The sequence below is a fragment of the Vanellus vanellus genome (genome assembly GCF_965231255.1).
Source record: "Vanellus vanellus genome assembly, chromosome: 16".
Taxonomy (NCBI): Eukaryota; Metazoa; Chordata; class Aves; order Charadriiformes; family Charadriidae; genus Vanellus; species Vanellus vanellus.
In genome coordinates this window covers 6357829-6376259 of record NC_138921.1, presented here as the reverse complement: position 1 = coordinate 6376259, position 18431 = coordinate 6357829, and the positions used below count along the sequence as shown (strand labels likewise).

General features: G+C 38.5%; 1 protein-coding gene across 1 annotated transcript in view; it reads left to right on the top strand.

Annotated features, from left to right (window-relative positions):
* Positions 1-16623, top strand: part of LOC309678768 (solute carrier family 2, facilitated glucose transporter member 11-like) — a gene marked incomplete at its 3' end in the record, with an annotated part of 40451 nt that extends 23828 nt beyond the window's left edge. Inside the window, exons 8-19 of the mRNA XM_082491918.1 lie at positions 7367-7393; positions 9441-9539; positions 10413-10573; positions 12180-12304; positions 12552-12681; positions 13256-13404; positions 13972-14159; positions 14314-14424; positions 14922-15023; positions 15182-15257; positions 15952-16079; positions 16417-16623. Coding sequence (XP_082348044.1) covers positions 7367-7393; positions 9441-9539; positions 10413-10573; positions 12180-12304; positions 12552-12681; positions 13256-13404; positions 13972-14159; positions 14314-14424; positions 14922-15023; positions 15182-15257; positions 15952-16079; positions 16417-16623 — 1503 coding nt within the window. The remainder of the gene's footprint in view (positions 1-7366; positions 7394-9440; positions 9540-10412; positions 10574-12179; positions 12305-12551; positions 12682-13255; positions 13405-13971; positions 14160-14313; positions 14425-14921; positions 15024-15181; positions 15258-15951; positions 16080-16416) is intronic.
* Between the last annotated feature and the right edge of the window lie 1808 nt (positions 16624-18431).

The window sequence follows — 18431 nt, the reverse complement described above, 5'->3', positions numbered from 1 at the left end:
GAACAGAGAAAACCCAGGCTCTTGCGTCAGTTAATTTGAAATTTAACTTTGCTGCAGAAGATACTGGGAATGCACATATCTGTTCACAGACTGGAGACCAGTGCACTTCTATAACACTGCGTCACTGATGTAGCTTCTTCAGAAGCAAGTCTCATGGCTTACCAGTATTCATCCAAAAGCTACTCTATTGATACTACTGTAAAATTAGCCTTGAAGCAAGGTGGCAGCAGACTTCCAGTTTTGCTTCTTTCATGAATGATCTCAAACATAGGAGAGAGAAATCTTTTCACCTAAAGTATTGAGTCTCATACCTTCTTGACTAAGATCTAGGAAAGTTCCTTTTCAGTACCAGTTATTGAACCTATCGCTTAACAAAAGTGAAGAAAAATATGATTTGGCCTTCCCATATCTGTAAGAGTTGCGGGAAGCACCATGGGGTCAAGAAGAAAGGACAGGTTGGAAAAGTATTATTCAGACTTCCTTTAATTGAAGGCTTCCAAGCTCAACAGCTGCTCTACACTAGCAAACCTGCTTCTCTGTTCACCTCACAAAAACCTTGCTGCTCTGTCCATAGGAAAAAGCATTCAAATTTCTCTGCCACTTCCCACACATATATTTTTTCTTGAGGTGACAGTGTTGGAAAACAAGCAGTATTTCTCAGCTAAAGTGATTAACAGATTTCACCCAGAGATTGTTATTGTTTTTTTTTTTTTACCCAGGACTGGTATTTCTGGATGCCATACTGCAGCCTTTGTCTGATTATCTTGTTTGTTGTTGTCTTTGGACTTGGGCCAGGTATGTACTCATTCAAAGAAATAAAGGAATCGAGTCATGTGAGCTTATTAATATGGCTAGAAAAATGCTCCATAATATTGCATAAGATTTATCATAAGTAAATTAATTTAACCTAATCTTGTAGTCATTTAAATATTGTGGGTCCAATTATTGACCATAAACTTCAATGCCATCAGGTTTGGGTTTTGCTAAGAAGAGGAAAGGAACACAGCAAAAAGCACTCACTGGAAAAATACAGCAAAAATAGAGCAAAAGCAGATGGGTAAAAGATTTTAAAAAATACTAAGAAAAAAGGAAAAGAAAAACAAGAGTTCTTTTAAATTCAGTGTTGCATAATGTTACATCTTATCCCACATAGACAGTAGTGCAGAAGACCTACTTCTGAGTAATTCTTTTCCTAGCATACCCTACCAGCTCCTCTTTAAAAAAAAAAATTAAAGCCTATTCATTTTTAAAGTATTTGCCTTCCCATATGGCAGGGGAATTATTTTCCTAATTCAAATCTGTCAAAGTTCTGTGACTTCAAAACGTAACAGAAATGCCCAGGAAGTGAATCCAGGAAGATCACTGATTGGTGGTCTAGCAGTATCATGCTGGGAATTCTTGTTAGTAATAATGTTATTCCATCCTTACACAGCTTCTTTCATGAGAAGATGTCAGACTTTCTCAAGTGTTCACGGAGTCATGGAGTTTTCAGAGTTGGAAGGGACCTCTAGAGATCATCTAGTCCGACTCCCCTGCTAAAGCAGGATTGCCTAGAGCACCTTACTCAGGACTGCTTCCAGGCGGGTCTTGAAAATCTCCAGAGAAGGGGACTCGACAACCTCCCTGGGCAGCCTGTGCCAGTGCTCTGTCACCCTCACCGTAAAGAAGTTTTTCCGTGTATTTGAACGGAACTGCCTATGTTCTAACTTGTGCCCATTACCCCTCGTCCTGTCACTGGGTAGTGTTAACTACTTAGTGTTAACTGCTAAGTAGTGTTAACTACTTAATTCTTGAATCTCCCCAATAAATGTATTTGAATATTTTATCACCTTAATAAACTGATGTCTAGCAGTTTATAAGATGCCACAAATGTTTTCTTTTCTAAAAAAGAGTGACATACTCAAGTCTTTTGGACACCAGTCCATAATAGCATCTATTTGCTGACTGTGTAACAGTAACACTCAATCCAAACGTTCAAATCAAACACATCAACAAGTAATAATTCCTATTCTTCTTTCTTTTCAGCTGGTGCCACAGTTTCCATTAGGGTTGAAATTTTCAAGCTCTCATGCAGACCACCCGCCTTTGTGATCAGCGCAGTTCTCAACTGGCTGGGTGTCTTTGTGATTGGAACAACTTTCCCATTCATTGTGGTGAGTGACTTTCCCTGAGACTCTCCCCAGCTTGAGCCATGGGAGCAGGAAGAAGGGGAGTAGGAGATGACAATGCTATGTCAGTCTAGAGTGGCCTTGGCACCTGCTCTCCCCAGTCCACTTTTGCAACTGAAGGACCCCGATTTGCCCAAGATACATATTCAGACTGAAATATTTGTCAAAGGTCAAAAAGTAAAGAACTCCTTATCAAATTCAAAGTACTTTGGGACCCAAATGCAAAAACTGTGCCAAGAAAGAGACAAAAGAAAAGATATGCTCATCTTGCTCTCTCTCACTTTGCTCTTCCCTGCAGGAAAGACTCAAGCACTTCTGCTTCCTCATCTTTATGGGGGTACTTTTTACTTCAGGGATAATTATCCACCTGTTCCTTCCAGAAACAAAAGGGAAATCAATCGTGGAAATCACCGAAGAATTCAATAAGCTAAACTTTAAAAAGAAACGTATTCCAACAACTCCAAATCACGTCACAGAGGATTACACCTTCTGCACCAGGCTTTGATCGGCCGTTAGAGGGAGTCAGGCTTTCTTAAAAGGAAGGAAAAAAAGACATTTGTTGTTTTCTGTCCAAATGGACTGTCACCTTTCATATCTGTCACTTACAAAGTTCCTACTTTGCCAAACCAGCACTTTTCTCAAGCACTCCACTCTGGGCAGCTTAGAAAAGGGATGATGGCTGATATTGACAGAATAGACTCGTGTGAATCATGAGCATTTTGGTTTAACTTGCTGAGGTATAAATCTCTTCTTAACAGAGGAACTAATACACGCTGAAACTACATGTAGAATTTATAAACACTCTGCTGACCACAGAGAAAGGGAAGAACTGTGATCCCCTCTCTCGCTATGATTTCTGAGTGTGTTTTTACAACCCTGAAATGGGAATAGGGAAGTTCTTGGCTTGCTATCTCTGGCTAGGGTTCAACCCATAACAGATTAAAGAAAAAATTTAGTGGAATAGGAGAGTAATTCTTTGTTTCTCTAGACTCAACTGAATAATCAAACCTTGCCAGGTTCCCATGCATAATACCATGTTGTCCTTGTGTTGTGTTTGACAGACTTCAGCCCTTTTGGATTGAAGTTTTCCATGTCAATAGCCATTCTTTCCTCAACTTAAATTTAATTTTTTGCTAAAAAATTCATCCATTTGATTCTAAGCTCAGACTTGTTCATGAAAAAGTATGGGGAAAAATTTCCCATACAACTCTTCTCAAGGAATAGTGCCTTTCAGTGGCAATACAGCTAAAACACTCATGGGTGGAATCCAGTCGTCATAAAATGCAAGCACCTAGAGTCATTTTAGATACTCTGTGCTATCTTGCCAATCACCATCATCATCTCGAGTCTGTAGCTGCTGTTCCAGGATCAAAGTTCCCACAGATATCTCATAGGCTGTGAATCCCATAGCAGTTTAGCTGCTACTTGCCTTTGTGTGACTTTCGGCTACCTGGACCCTCAGAACGCCTGGTCGTAATAGAACAGCTGTAGCTTTTCAGTTTCTCTTAAAGACACCTGTATGGTACCTTGCTGTACATGCAGCAGACTGTCAGGAGAAGCTCAGTAATGTCCTCCAGCTCTTGGATACATGCAGGGCTCCTGCTTAGGGTGTATTTCTCTATCATGACTAAGAAGTGATCACATATACTCACATTTCAAGCATGTGCAGTCAGTACAGACTCTTCAGTCATTGTTCACGGCAAGCGTAGATGCTGATTGACAGCTGTAGGGGTGACTATTTTATGCCTTGAATATTTTGTCAGACTCATACAGCTAGGTAAGATTTACAGTAAAAGTGGGAAATGTAATTCTAACATAAGGAACTCCTAAGGTGTACTTTTAAGCATTTCCAACAACAATTTCTGGTTTAATTTGCAGTCTCTCATAGGAGATTTGCCAATTTTTACAAGCATGTAGTGTGCACAAAGATAAGGAAACAAAGAGAAAGAATACGTTAAAACATACCATACGCAAGTTTTTTAACTTCCAGATTTTGGTGTGGTATGCCATTCCCAATCATCTCTGTTGCAGGAATGGATGCAATATAATTTTCTACACTGATCTATAATCAACCTCTGTGCTTGAGTTCATATACTCAGGCTTTCAAACTGCGAATGATCTTCAAGGCAATTTAATACCAAGTTCCTAATTCTTTTTCCTACTATACATAGTTAAAAGTAAAAAGAGTTTGTGGGCCTTGTAGGATAGCCTGATTTTGTAACCTACCACAGAGATTAACTGCACTAGAAACTTTTTTTGAAATATGCAAACTTATGGGACTTTTCTTTGGAAACTGTCTAATATTATGCATGTTTCCCTCTATTAATGAGAGGCTCACACAGTCCTACTAGGAAAGCAATACTACTAGGAAGAACAGGAACAAAGCTCGGGCTCTCATTGGAGCATGCTATACAAATTAAAATCCAAACTGTAGATTGCACAGTAAAATAAGTGGGTTTATCTCCGCTACTGTTTTGACTGGCATATTTACTTCAATTCAAATAAGGTTATTCAAAATATGAATTCAATTGTTCATCTTAACTGCTGCTTATTTTTAATTGGAAATGTTAAACATAATAAAAATGGCATATTGCCTTGTAATAAAACTTCTGGCCTCCACAAATGTTTCTTTCCCAACATCAGGATCTCCCTTACAGACAGCTGACTACAAAAAATGTTATTGGTGTGCATACCATTCCCTGATGGGGGTTTTTCATTATTCCTATCTTTAGTATTGAAGGACACTTAAGACTTCTCACTAAAAGATAATCTATAAAACATGAATTGTACTTAAAGTCAGAAAAGCTCAATAATTTTGTAGTGTTCCATGTACATATAACATGATTAAAAACTACCAGTAATTTGGAGACAACTACTGATACAGAAAGGAAATCTCAACTTTTTACAAAACAGAATTCTCTCTTCCTAACCAGTCATTCTGAAAATTTCCTTCATTCCATTACAACAATACCTGAAGTCTTTGGAAACGTGAGCAGAGTGGCATCATGTAGCACTGTTGTAGTGCCTCTCTAGTGAGCCATTTCTCCAATCTCAGTTACTCATTAGATGTTATTAGGAAAGCCTTCCCCATAAGATCCTCACCAGGAAGCAAGCGGATGCCCTATGGAACGTTAATGTGACAACGAAGCAGAACAGCTATTTGGAGCACAGGTCAACCTTCGCCTGTGATCAGTGGAGCAAGAGCTGTATTCTGGTAACACTCTGGTCAAGGGATGAAACAGCAAAAAGGTATGGTTCAAATATACATGGGAGGTGGCAGAGACAAAGAGGATAGTCATTCAGAAATTTCAGGAGCACTACATGTACATTTTCTTCCAGAGACATCAGCTGACAGGTAAGATATGTCTCAAATACTGACTCCAACTGAGGCGGATATAAACACCTAAAACTAGATCAGTGAACTGCTGTCAGCTAGACACACACAAAAAAATCTGATCTAGTTGGCCTGTATTAAGGAAGGCTTAGCACAGCTTTGCATGTGTGTGTCACATGTAACTGTATAATTGCAAGATAAATGACTAAATGACCTGATGTTGGGAGATTTACTGTACTGATGACAATTATAACTAAAGGATAACTGTAAGATAATATCACTAATTATGAAACTGCACATCTAATAAGGGGGCCTCAGCACAATGTAAGTAATAAGAGCACAGAAGGAGTAGAGAAACTAATCAACATAAATGCAAAAGATGTTATACATTAAGGGCATCACGGGAGGAAGACTATTAACCTACCAAAAGTAGGAATCCTAAATTAAAGTACAAGAGCAAAGAGTAAAAGTTACAGTATGTACAAAGTATACTAAGTAGAAGTGGGTGAAGAAGAACATAAGAAAACGGGTGCAACAGGTTGCATCTGAGAAGGAATGCCCCACGCTGGTAGCTACGTATTATTGCCTGCTTGTGTCTTCCCCCAGTATCATCTAAGCAAGGCGGATACTAGCAGCTAACATGGCATTTCTTTCCTTTGTCAGATGCACATTGTGTTGTTTCAACATTGTATGACTTTACAGAAAAGGAAATTCATTCTTAGCATCAAAGGAACAGTCTCATTTGTGCTCTAACAGCAGCTTACCTGCTGGAGAACCTAACCTGCAAAAACCTGCCATGAACTCTCAGCAAACATCAACAACAAAGTCAACTTCATGATGAGAACTGCTTAACGACGGGAGAAATGGTTGGGTGGTGCCACATTCTACATTTCAGACATTAGCTGGAGAATCTGTGAATACTCCTTGCATGTGATGTATTTTCTAGTAAATATGACTGCTTGCATCCAATAAGCCCCTTATGATTTCTTCATCCTCATCTTCTTTAACCAAATTGTAAATGGCAAACAATATCTAAACCATTTACCATCTTAATACATATATAAAACTTCCTTAATTATGAAATTAATGAGGTTAAAGCCTGAGCATTTTCCCTCTGAAGGAAGAGACATAAATCCAGCTATGGAGGTTACAGGACAGTTTCAAAGCAATCTTTTTTTGATCACGTACACAGAAATAAATATACTGACTAATGGAAATGCCAGACAAAACTGTACATGATGTTAAATCTTCCTCTCCCAGCCAAGGAAAATCAGCTACTATTAAATATTTAGCTGGTCAAGGCTGGTGTGCCACTGTAGAATCGTTAAGTTTGCACCCCATTCCAAAATGATGGAGCATTTAAATTCCTTTAAGTAATGATTAAGTTGTGATGTGCTCCAGTTGCTGTCACATGAAGTGAGAATAGCTCTTTCCTATTATATATCAAAGTCCTATAGTTCACCGTCCAAGCTCCAAGATTCCCAACAGATAACTTCATCTTTATATTTCTCAGCTTGCACTGAAAACTAAGCAAGTTATGATTATTGGAATCCTGTTTAAAATTGAGGTCTCAGTTCCCTATTCCCCTAGCACAAGACAGAGTTCATGAAGTATACAGGTTCCCCACAAGGGAGACCATCTTGTTTACTTGGGCTAGACACAACCATTGGTTGAAATATTTAATCCAACAAATCTAAACTTTGTACAACACTGAAATATGTGTAATTAACTCAAAAACCTTTGAAGTAAAATTTAACTTCAAGAACATGGGACTAGTTCACTGACGCTGCTGTTGCATAATGTGAGCATTTGGTTCTTTTGGCAGGTACTAGCCAGTAAGCAACAGGAATCGGCTCTTTCATAGGAGATGGCTACCTTCTTCTCTGACCTGGTGAGTATCTGGTCACTTTTTCTCAGGACTTATAAAGGACAAAGCTAACATAATACTGAAGATCCAGATTCCTTAAAGTTTGTAAGCTTTTTTGGGACAGAGACCATCTTTCTCTTCTGCATTTAAACATCACCAAGAACAATAGGGCTTGGGGCCAAGAAAATTATGTTGCATGGTCTTTTCCATACAAGATAAAATAAAATTAAATAAAGATAAGACAAAATAAAATAAAATAAAATAAAATAAAATAAAATAAAATAAAACAAAATAAAATAAAATAAATAAAATAAAATCTGACAAAGTCCTGCCAGTTCCACCACTAACAATGCTACTATACTTTTGTCTTCTGAATTACTGAAAATAATACTAACTATTAAGCACTCTGATTAACTCCCAAAGTAATGAATATATTAACTGTACTGCAAAAGGCTAAGAAATTCATGGCATAAGCTTTAAAATAAATTGCTTTCCTCATTTCATCCAAAGATAATTAATATCATCCATCAAGTATTTCCATAGTGTTAAACAGGGAAAAAGTGATAACTGTTTCTTGCTCTATTTCTCAACTGCCAGCAAGAAGCTATTTTGCTTTCCTTTTAAAGTATTAATATTGTTAATTTGTAAGTCTAATAAAAAAAAAAAAAAAAAAAGAAAGAGTGAGAGGGTGAGTTCTTAATTTGTTTGAATGCTTTTGCCAGTTAGCAAATCCATTGAATTTGAGACAGGATTTTTAAGGAACTCTAGAGTCTTCTGGTCCATAGCTTTTTGGTTCTTGTCATGTGATAACTTGGGAAATCCAGCTGTGGACTAATTAAGTAACAACCTCTTGAAAGACGGACCTAAGAACCATAAAAAGGAGCAAGCCTTCCTCTAAGTATCTGCCAGTCCAGCATTACTCACACTTGCATTACTTCGTTCCTGCCTGATTGCATTTTCTACCAGCTTCTCTTCATCTAGGCACTGATCTCCAAAAAGCTGTTCATATCTAACATGAAAAGAACACAGAGCACAGTGTCCTCTATACAGAGATGATGTTACTGTCCTCTGTGCTGAATAAAAAGGGAAAGGCAGTTAAACCAAAAGGACCCTGCACAGATCCTGATGGGGCTATAATCAGCATTGTCCTAGGTTTGGTTTGCTAGGTACAGTCTAAGCTCTTTGAGGATAACTCCATCTATCCTTGCAGGCACTTGGAAACAGGCCGGATGCTGAGTGGTATCACATACCTCAAAAAGGCCTAAGTTGTTACATGTTCTGTTTTTTTCTTATTTACAGTTGAAATTATTTCATTCATCAAAGCAGGCATCATATCTCAGTCCCTAATCCTTGACCAAGGAAATTTTAGACTGAATTTCCCTAGCCTGGAAGACACCAAGCTCATCAAGATGCAATCACATACTTTCATGGTTAAATAAGTAGAAAAAATAAAATATTGAGAAAGGAGAAATGAAATCCCAAGTTAGTCAGGAAGATTTTTGTTTTAATGCAACTACAGACGTTATTCTAAATTCTCTTTGTAGCCTTTCTGAAAACATTGAATGTTAAAAGGATCTTTATTATGCTTAAGATACAACACAGTCAGAAATAAAAGTAGAGTACAACAAAATGTTGATTTTTAATGCTGTAGTTTTGTGGCATAACATTATGGTTTGATGTACATAGGTTACTGTATATTGCAGACAAGGAAACTGATACCCTTTTCCCCACATCCCGAACTGTCAACCTGTGAGATATTGCAGGCATGCAGTGAAAGCTGTACAATCAGGAACACCTTTTAAAACTCTTTCTCCTTCTTGCAAGTGGTGGATTATCACTCTTACACTAGCACTTAGTCTTGCTATGGCACTGTGGCTGATGATTGCACTTCAGCAGTAAATCACAGGGATTTTGGAAAAACACTTTTGGAAAAACACTTAAATCCAAGAGGATTTGAAGTGGACAATGCAGGTTTCCAGAGGGGAAGGGCAAGTGTGGCTACAAAGATTCTGGCCCTACGCAAATCTAGACTAATGAGAAGCTGATGGAGCATTTTATTCTTGTTTTGCAGGTTCAGTTCCAGGGATTATTTCAAATGATCTTAGTGCTGGGAATTGGCGGAAGTTTCCCTTATGGATTCCACATTTCTGTCATCAACTATCCTTCTGTGGTAAGTTGCTGTCTCTCTGAGGTTGAAAACAGAAAATGAAGAGCCTGAGCTCTTCATTCTCCCACAAATCTCAGATTTACTGAGCCTTCAGCTGATAACATTTATGCCTTTTCTTTGGCTAACAGTAACATCAAATGTGTAGAGAACTTTTCCTCCCTTAAAGAACAGGATGGCACTTCCTGTTTTAAATAAATTGTTACCACGTAGTATACAAGCTTCTAAAGGAAGGTAGAAAATGTGCTTTTAGCATCCTTCATCAGGAAGCTTACTGACTGATACAAACTTGAAGATTTTGCAGTGTGATCTCAGCTAACTTGTTTTACTAAGAAAGTCTCAAAAAAAGTCTAATATTAGAACCACAGTCTAGACCTGTGCCCTGTTAATTTCTCTTTCTAGTGATTGCTGTGAAAGGAATGTCAAGAATACCTATTGGTTTTAGTTGTTGCTAAGTGATGTTTACATTATTCAAGGACTTTTTTTCAGCTTCCCAGAACAATGAAATAGCCAACGAAATATTCCATACCATAGATGTTATGCTCAGTATATAAAAGGGCGTTAACTGGGGGTTGGAAATCTGCAATCACTGATTGGGATGGTGCCAGTTCACTGGCTGATGAGACTGTCTGTTGTTGTTACTATTATTATTGTCATTATTAGTGTGATTTTTCCTTTTCTGATACTGTTCTATTAAACTGCCTTTATCTCAACCCATGAGGTTTTTTCCTTTCCCCTCCTTTTGTCCCTGTTCTCCCTTGTGGGTGAGCGAGCAGCTGCGTGGTGGAGGTTAAACCACAACAATCTGAACTACAACAGCCAAATAATATGAAGGGATCTTATAGCCATTGTCCAGTCAAATCTCATTTTATTTTTCAGCACATCAGGAAGTTTATTAATGAAACCTGGATAGAGCGACATGGATCTCCCCTCCATCCTGAGACAATCATGCTGTTGTGGTCCTTCATTGTGTCTGTTTATGGGATAGGAGGATTCCTGGGGAGCCTCTTCTGTGGCTACTTGACTACAAAATACAGGAAGTAAGTGTTTCTCGTAACAGCTCAATAGTCAGGAGGCATAGGGAAATACCAAGGTGAACAAATAAACCTCTTCTTCTTGGTTGAAGCAGTCTAACTGAAGACTAAACTGATTTTGTTTGTTAGCACATTCACTTCCTTCAAGTATCAAGCAGTCTTTTATCATCTTGTCTATCTGCCATCCCCAGTGAAATGTATTCCTGTAAAGGATGCATTCATAAACATATCACTGGATCAGTGCCTCTGGGAGTAGCAGGATCCTGTAACTGTCTTGTGTTTTCTTCAAGATCCCCTATGACTCTCATAAAGATCTCCCAACCTCTACAAACTCCTGAAAAAGAGCAGTGTGTCTTGTATTGTAACATGTTATATGCAGTTACTCTAACCACCTGGAAACCACTGTGTGGAAGATACCCTCAGGTGTCAAAGAAGAGCCAGATTTCCACATAAATACACTCATTCAAGGGTGATGACATTATATTAAATATTCATATCTACTCTAGCGAAAATGTGAACAGAATAGAAAAAATAAATTGTCTGTAACTATGCTGTAAAGATAAAATCAGCACCAAAACAAATTATCCAAGAGACATCTCTGTTCTTGGCAATCTATTTTACTGAAAGTTAGTTCCAAACTATCTTTCCCACTGGATGGAGAAAGGATTCCTCACCAGTCTGGTCTGTTCTCAGTGCCTTGTGTGTAACACCACTAATTTCATTTGCAGAGAAATTGGCAAACATATCTACTTGGTGTGACCCACTTAAAGATCTGCTCCACAACCCACTGATCCAGAGGCCCCTCATATGGGTCTCAACAAACCATCTTAGCCTGCCTGCAATTGTGTTCTTTCCTATCAGGTAAGTGCCCCCAAGAAATTTCTTGTGGGACACTGCCTCATCCCACATGCAGAGGGTCTCCCAAGACTGAAAACAAGATCGTGCACTTCTCCCATGAGTTATTTAACACATGGTAACCTAATTGCTGAACCACAGTCTTCTAAACACAGGATCTCTGTGAATCCTTAATGTGTGCAAGAGGACTCTTGTCTAGCAAGCATCATGGCAAAACAACTGAGTGCAAAAGACTTTGATTTGAGCCTGAGACATCAGGCTTGTGAACATACCAGCTCATGATTCACACAGAGTGTCTTTTGAAATATGCCTCTAAAAACTCTTTCTACCGTCTCAGATCACATCCATTTAGCCAAGAGTGTCTTTAATATGAGCCATTCTAGAGTGGAAGCATTGGACTCAGACTATTTCTGGGGAACAACCTGACATTTTATGAGGAGTTCTAGCCATTTAAAAATCTTGGTAACAAGCTGGGCTGTTCTTTGATCTCTTTCCCTACTTTTACTGTGGAAATGCTGATAAAGTGTTCCAATTATTTAAATTCTAAGCTAAGAAATATTAATGAATTCAAATCTAAAGGATCCTGAAATTTTAAAGAATCACTTTGACCTTCCAAAGTCAAAATTATTTCAGCCATTCCTCAAAACATCCGGTATGGCTGTACAATGCTTCCTGTCACAGCAAGATTAGTCAAAAGAATACAAGAGGTTCTCATTTCACACTAAATTCTCGTGGGCTTTTTTTTTTTTTCTTTCAGAAAAAAGTGCCAAATGTGCACCAACCTGATCATGCTGGTAGCTGCACTTTTCATGGCCTTCAGTAAAACAGCCAAATCTTTTGAGATGATTCTGGTCGGACGCTTTCTCTATGGCATTGGTACAGGTATGTGTTCATGCCACTGTGGAGAGCAAGCATCCTTGCTGTCCCAGGATTGTCTCTACAGGTATTGCCATTCTTGGAGAATGATTTTTAAAGCAAGTACACTAGGCACTTCATTAAAATGAAAGACATCATTCCTTTTGCAAGAAATTTTAATCCAAATACTAGAGTGAATGGAAATAATGTAAGAGAGGATGGAGCCAGCTTCTCTAAATATTTTAATAGTCATTTATCCTCTGCTTTGTTAAAGGTTTTTCTCTCAATATACATCCTCAGTACGTAGGAGAGATTTCACCCAAGAAGCTGCGTGGATTTACCAACTCCACAGTTGCTGTTTTTCTGACACTGGGAAAACTCACAGGACAGGTTATTGGACTACGGTAAATTCTCCAATCTTTCTATCAGGTTACACTAAAAGTAATAGAAATCTTTCTATAACCTTATACTCTCACCTAGTCAGTGACCAGGAAACCCCTTCCTCTTCCCCAAAACAGGCCTTCACTTATGCCAGAAGAAAAGTTTTGATCATATTTCAGGCATATAGTTTTAAATACAGGAGACAGAAAATTAATTACTCATAATCTGATTTCTTCTTATTTCCGCACCCTTTCTACTAAGTGACTTCGCCTTCAAAATTACTACTATTACATGAAAAGTCTTAGCAAGATGTTTTGGTCCTGTGGTCAAACAGTGGTCAAATGAGTCTCATCAGCTCTCTAGACATTATATTGGATCCTAACGATATTTAGAAAGCTTTTCAAAATGCAAAATAATTCCTTTAAAAAATGTCAGAGATAAAAATAGGCAAATATGTGACATTTGGCAGATTATCAATTCAGGTTTTTGCTCTGCTGCACCCTTGAATGGAATTTGAGCAATCTTCAGCACTCAAAAAACTTCCTGAACATTCATTCCATTATTTCAGCATAATTTTGTTTCACATACACTTTCCAGGGAGATTTTAGGAAGCGAAGCTTTGTGGCCATGGTTGTTAGCATCTAGTGGACTTTCAGCATTGGTTCAACTGGTTACTCTCCCATTTTTCCCTGATTCACCATCCTACCTCCTGATACAGAAGGGTAATGAGGAAGCCTGCAGGAAAGGTAGTGTGTCTACTTTCCTCACTTACTTCACTTCATTTGATATGTTAGAATGACAGACTCTGTAGAAGACAAGAAAGCAAGGCAGAGCTGTACAGCACAGTGCAGTGCCATGGAGTAATAGCAGAGGCAGTTCCAAATAAAACAGTGGAGGTACCTATGGCAATATGGCTGTATTAACCTGGGGCCTCACTCAGTCTAATAATCAGTTAAGACAAGAAAGATAGGTATATATTAGCATGTCTAGCATTTCCCACTTTAGTGGGGGCTACTTTATTTCTTTAAAAGAAACAGTTTAGACAGTTCATTTTTATTAAATAAAATGTACTTAAATGCTTACTTTGTTTACGATTAAGTCAACTCAACATTAAAAAGTTATGCTATACTGACAACCAACGAGACAAAATTGTTCCACCTGCTTACTGCCCCAGACCCAGCCAGGTGGCAGAAGCAGACAGAACCAACACCACCACCTATGCCAACAGACAGGCAGACTAAAGGGTTTCACATAACCACTCATGATGGAGTTATACTAGTAGAATAATCCACTCCCCTCTTCCTCCTCAACAGCCATCAGGAAGCTGTGGGGGGAAGGAGACCATCAAGCAGAAATTGATGACATTATGAAGGAGAAGGCTGCAATGACAAGCACGAAAACCTTGCGTGTCCTCGAAGTAATAAAAGAGCGATCTCTGCGCTGGCAACTTTACATCTTGGTGACTGTCATGACCACCTTGCAGCTCTGTGGAATCAATGCAGTTGAGTGCTTTCTTTATCCCCAAAACAAGAGACAACTCTAGGCAGCGTTACAAACCCCTCTAAGTTAATGTTATTAGACCAGCTTTTAGACCAGCATTGCATCACAATTGCGACACTTTTTTCACAGGTGCATTTTCTCTCTGCGTTTTTCAGATATACTTCTATTCTTTTGAAGTATTCCACACAGCCAAGTTTGAAGAATACCTCATCCCATACGTGTCCCTGGGAGTTGGATTGTGTGAATGCTTATCCTCTATACTGTGTGTAAGTTTTTTCAGAGTGAGTTTGAAGGAAAAATTTAATGTGATCAACAATTCTACTTTTCCTATATCTGGACCCAGGGAAGATTTGCATAACCTAAGACATCTTCCTGCTTCTGCAAAACCACATGCAGGATAAAAGGCAGCTCTTTTTTCCACATTATTTGCACGACTATGTGGTTTTGGACTAATTTTTATTCTGTAAAATAATGTTCTGATGTTCTGGATTAAACATGTGTATGTATGCACAATCTGATATATACCAGCATGCAAGAAAAAAACTGCCTAACAACAGCCTAGGGTTGACTGATAAACACAACTTAATTAATAATTAATTATCTTTGAAGAAGCTAACCAAATTAATTTGGAATTAAGAGATTCTCAAATGACATTGATTTCTGGCTATTATTCAGACAAGTCTTCTGTGAAGAACAAATGGAGAGGGGATGAATTATTTCATTTGAGAACTGGGATTTATAACCTGTGTTTTCTGCTTTTCAGAGCACCCTTATAGACCGATTTGGGAGGAAGGTGCTGCTATGGGGAGGATACACGCTGATGTGTTCTGTGCTAGCGCTCCTTACCATGACCCTGTCACTGCAGGTAAACAGGCCACAGCGTTTTGGCTACTTAGCATCAGCCCACCTTTCTGCTCTTGCCTCACAGGATATGTACAAAAACTTGAATCAGTGGCAGAAAACAGAGGTCTGCTATTCTGTCATGTATCTAACGGTTTGATATCACTGGTTTCTCGTTTTTAGCACCAGTTTTTCTGGATGCATTACTTCAGTGTTATCTTGATCTTCCTATTCGTTATCTTCTATGGAATTGGACCATGTGAGTACATCAATGGTAATGTTGGGAGGAAATTTTCTATCATATTGGTTGGTGACACAACCAGCAGAGTAAGAACAGACTAGTCCCATGGTAAAAAGTTCTGGAAATTAAGGAGGGAAGGGCAGATATGTACAAGTGGGAGATAGGAAAAGGATATAGACACCTTGAATTTTATTACTGATCACAGGATCTAAATAATTTAAAATATAGTATCATCTTCTCCAGAGAGTTTGAGACAGAAATTTCAGAAAAACTTTTAAAATACTCAGCTAAAAACAGGATTCTAGGTATTGCCAGGAATATTATAGTAACCATCTTCAATAACTTAACAAGTTAAGTTTTATGCCTAACAACATGCTTCGGCTAGAACCGACCTCAGGAGTCAGAAGGGGAGCTTGTTTTAAAAATTACTGTGCTAATAATGGCTACCAGTACAATATAGAACTGCACAGATCCACTGGCACCAGAAAAAGGATTCCAGTACAAGAGAAACCTAAATCAACAGCTGAAATCCAAAATTAACAGCTATAGTCCCTTTCTGGAATCAAGGTCTTTCCCCTTCATAGCAGAGGCCGCCTGCCAGCAGGCCACCTATTCTGCATGTCTGCCATTTTCTACCACTGCCATTGTGAGGATCTTCAGCAGGAGCAAGGAAACAAGTATACCTGGTTTCTGTTTTGCTTTTCTTTTTCAGCTGGAGCCACTATATCTATCATGGTTGAAATCTTCAGCCAGTCATTCAGACCATCAGCCTTTCTGATTGTTGGCTGCATCAACTGGATGGGACTGTTTGTACTTGGGATGATTTTCCCGTTGATTGTTGTAAGTGACTCTAACTGGATCACTCCCTCCAGGCTAATCCACTTCTGAATACTGACAGGGAGAGAAATAATAGCAATAAATTGCAATGATATGCAAAGCTTAAAGCTCTGTCCAAACACCAAACCTGCTCAGGGATCCCCCAGCCCTGTCAGAGGAGCGGCAATTGGACTCAGGTCAAACATGGCTGGTGGAAACTCCTGGTTTGATACCTGTCCTGGTTTGTGTACTGAGCACACCTTGGAATATTAATTATGAAGACACAGACTTGCGCCCAAGGGCAGAGAAATAGAAACAAGATTCTTATTTTCCTTACAATGTCTCCCATTTCTGCTTGCAGGATAACCTTGGACCCTTTTGCTTCCTCATCTTTTTGGCAATCCTTGCTTTATCAGCAATTTTCATCTACCTGTATCTCCCTGAGACAAAGGGAAAGTCAATCATGGAAATAAAAGCAGAGTTCAACAAGCTGAACTTTGGGAAAAAAGAAACCTCAGTCACTGAAAATAAGTTTCCTAAGGAGCAGTTGTTCTGCACCAAACTCTGAATGTTCAGAGGAGAAATTTGCATCTCTTAGAAAAGACAGGAAACAATGTTGCAACAGAACTAAAAAGGAAATATTAAAAACAGACTGCAAGCTCTTCTGTCTCTTATTCCTTTTTTCTTTTTTTTTTTTTTTTAACATAGATATGAAATTCATTATGCTAGAATTTTATTTCCTGATGAGATCTAAACATTTTCACAGGAAATTTCACCAATCAGTTTTAAGGTCTGCTGGATATAAAGAGATCTTTTTTCTATTAAAAAAAACCCCAAACTTTTATAAGTCTACCTTATGAAGTTTTAAAACATTTTGTTAACAGTCCATAGGGCCCAAATCCTGCTAGAAGAACATACACACAGGCTCTGCGTACAGCCCTGGACCCACAACCTTGGACCTCAGTTGGTCTCCCTTATTCCCAGGAGTCCTGCCCAATGCCACAGGTACTTCGACAGTTTGTTACTGAGCTTTCCTAAATGAGACCTCACTAGCTCTAAGCACCTCATAATCAGGAAACTGCTGGCAAATAGCTCAGGGAAGAGTATCAGAAATATGAAGGACCAAGTAAAATAATTTAAGAAGACAATCCTTAAGGGAAGGAAGGATTAAGAAAACTAAATGATCATGAGTAATAAGGCTGGAGAAACACAGAAGTCTAAAATATTTGCCTAGCAGGCCAAGAGAGGGTCACCTGAGCAGATATGGATTCAAATCTTAGCACAGTAAATTAGGAAAACTGATTCCAGTCATGATAACAGAAAAAAAGAAATATTGAAAGTGAAATTGTACTGTGCAACACTCCTTCTGGAGAAGTAATGGAAATCTCAGTGGAGAGCATCCTAGTAACTCTAGGTAGGGACAAGGACCTGCCAGAGATATTATTTTATGTAAAAGATGTAAATGGCTGCTATGAAATAAAGCACACTCCCAAGAGCATCTGTGGTGTCTAAGCATCTGATTTCCAACCTGGTACATCAGCTTCTGGGAATTACATCAGATGTTTTCAGAGAAGAAAGAGTTTGTTTTGGAAATGTTTTTCTTGTTATGCAAGCAAGCTGCGAATAACGAGTGATTATTTTATCCAGCAGAAAAAATAGGTTGTGAAGTTCATTGGAAATACAGTCTAAGTTTTTCCAAGTGAACACTAAGAAGTATAGTACGATTTCTGACTAAATGCTTTGGATCATACCACTTGCTTTCAACTAATCACTGAAGAAAAGATTCATCAATATTACAAACAGCAGATCCTCTCCTTATGGATGGAGCTGTCATTAGAGTTTGTTTTTAATGCTTTGACATAGGAAACCTGCCTTGAAAAGGCTGTTTGTACACACAGATTTTGTTTCTGGATATTTTTCAGGATTTTCATTATTTTCAGAATGGTTTGGATACAGGAGATGCAATCCACTAACATGGGCTGTAGGTGAACACTGGCACATAGTAATTAATCTCTTGACTTTTTATTTGCTGGGTTTTTACAGCAAGGGTGCTACAGTGATGAAACTGACTTAAAATCAAGATACACCACACAATCAACTTAAGCATGTTGATACGGAGGTTTTCACCATTTAAAAGTATTTGTTTAAATTATACCGTGTCAGTACAAGCATTTAGCACAAGCTATAGAAAGCACTCCCTCTTTTCCGCAGGCTGGGGAATAGAGTGAGTAGAAAACCCCTTAACTCACAAAAATTACTGGGCATAAAGACACCCATCACCTTTAACATTGAGATATTAACAATTTCTTCTACCCCCATCAGCATTTTCAACCTGCTTTCCCCACACATATGTCACTGCCTACATCCCCTACCAAA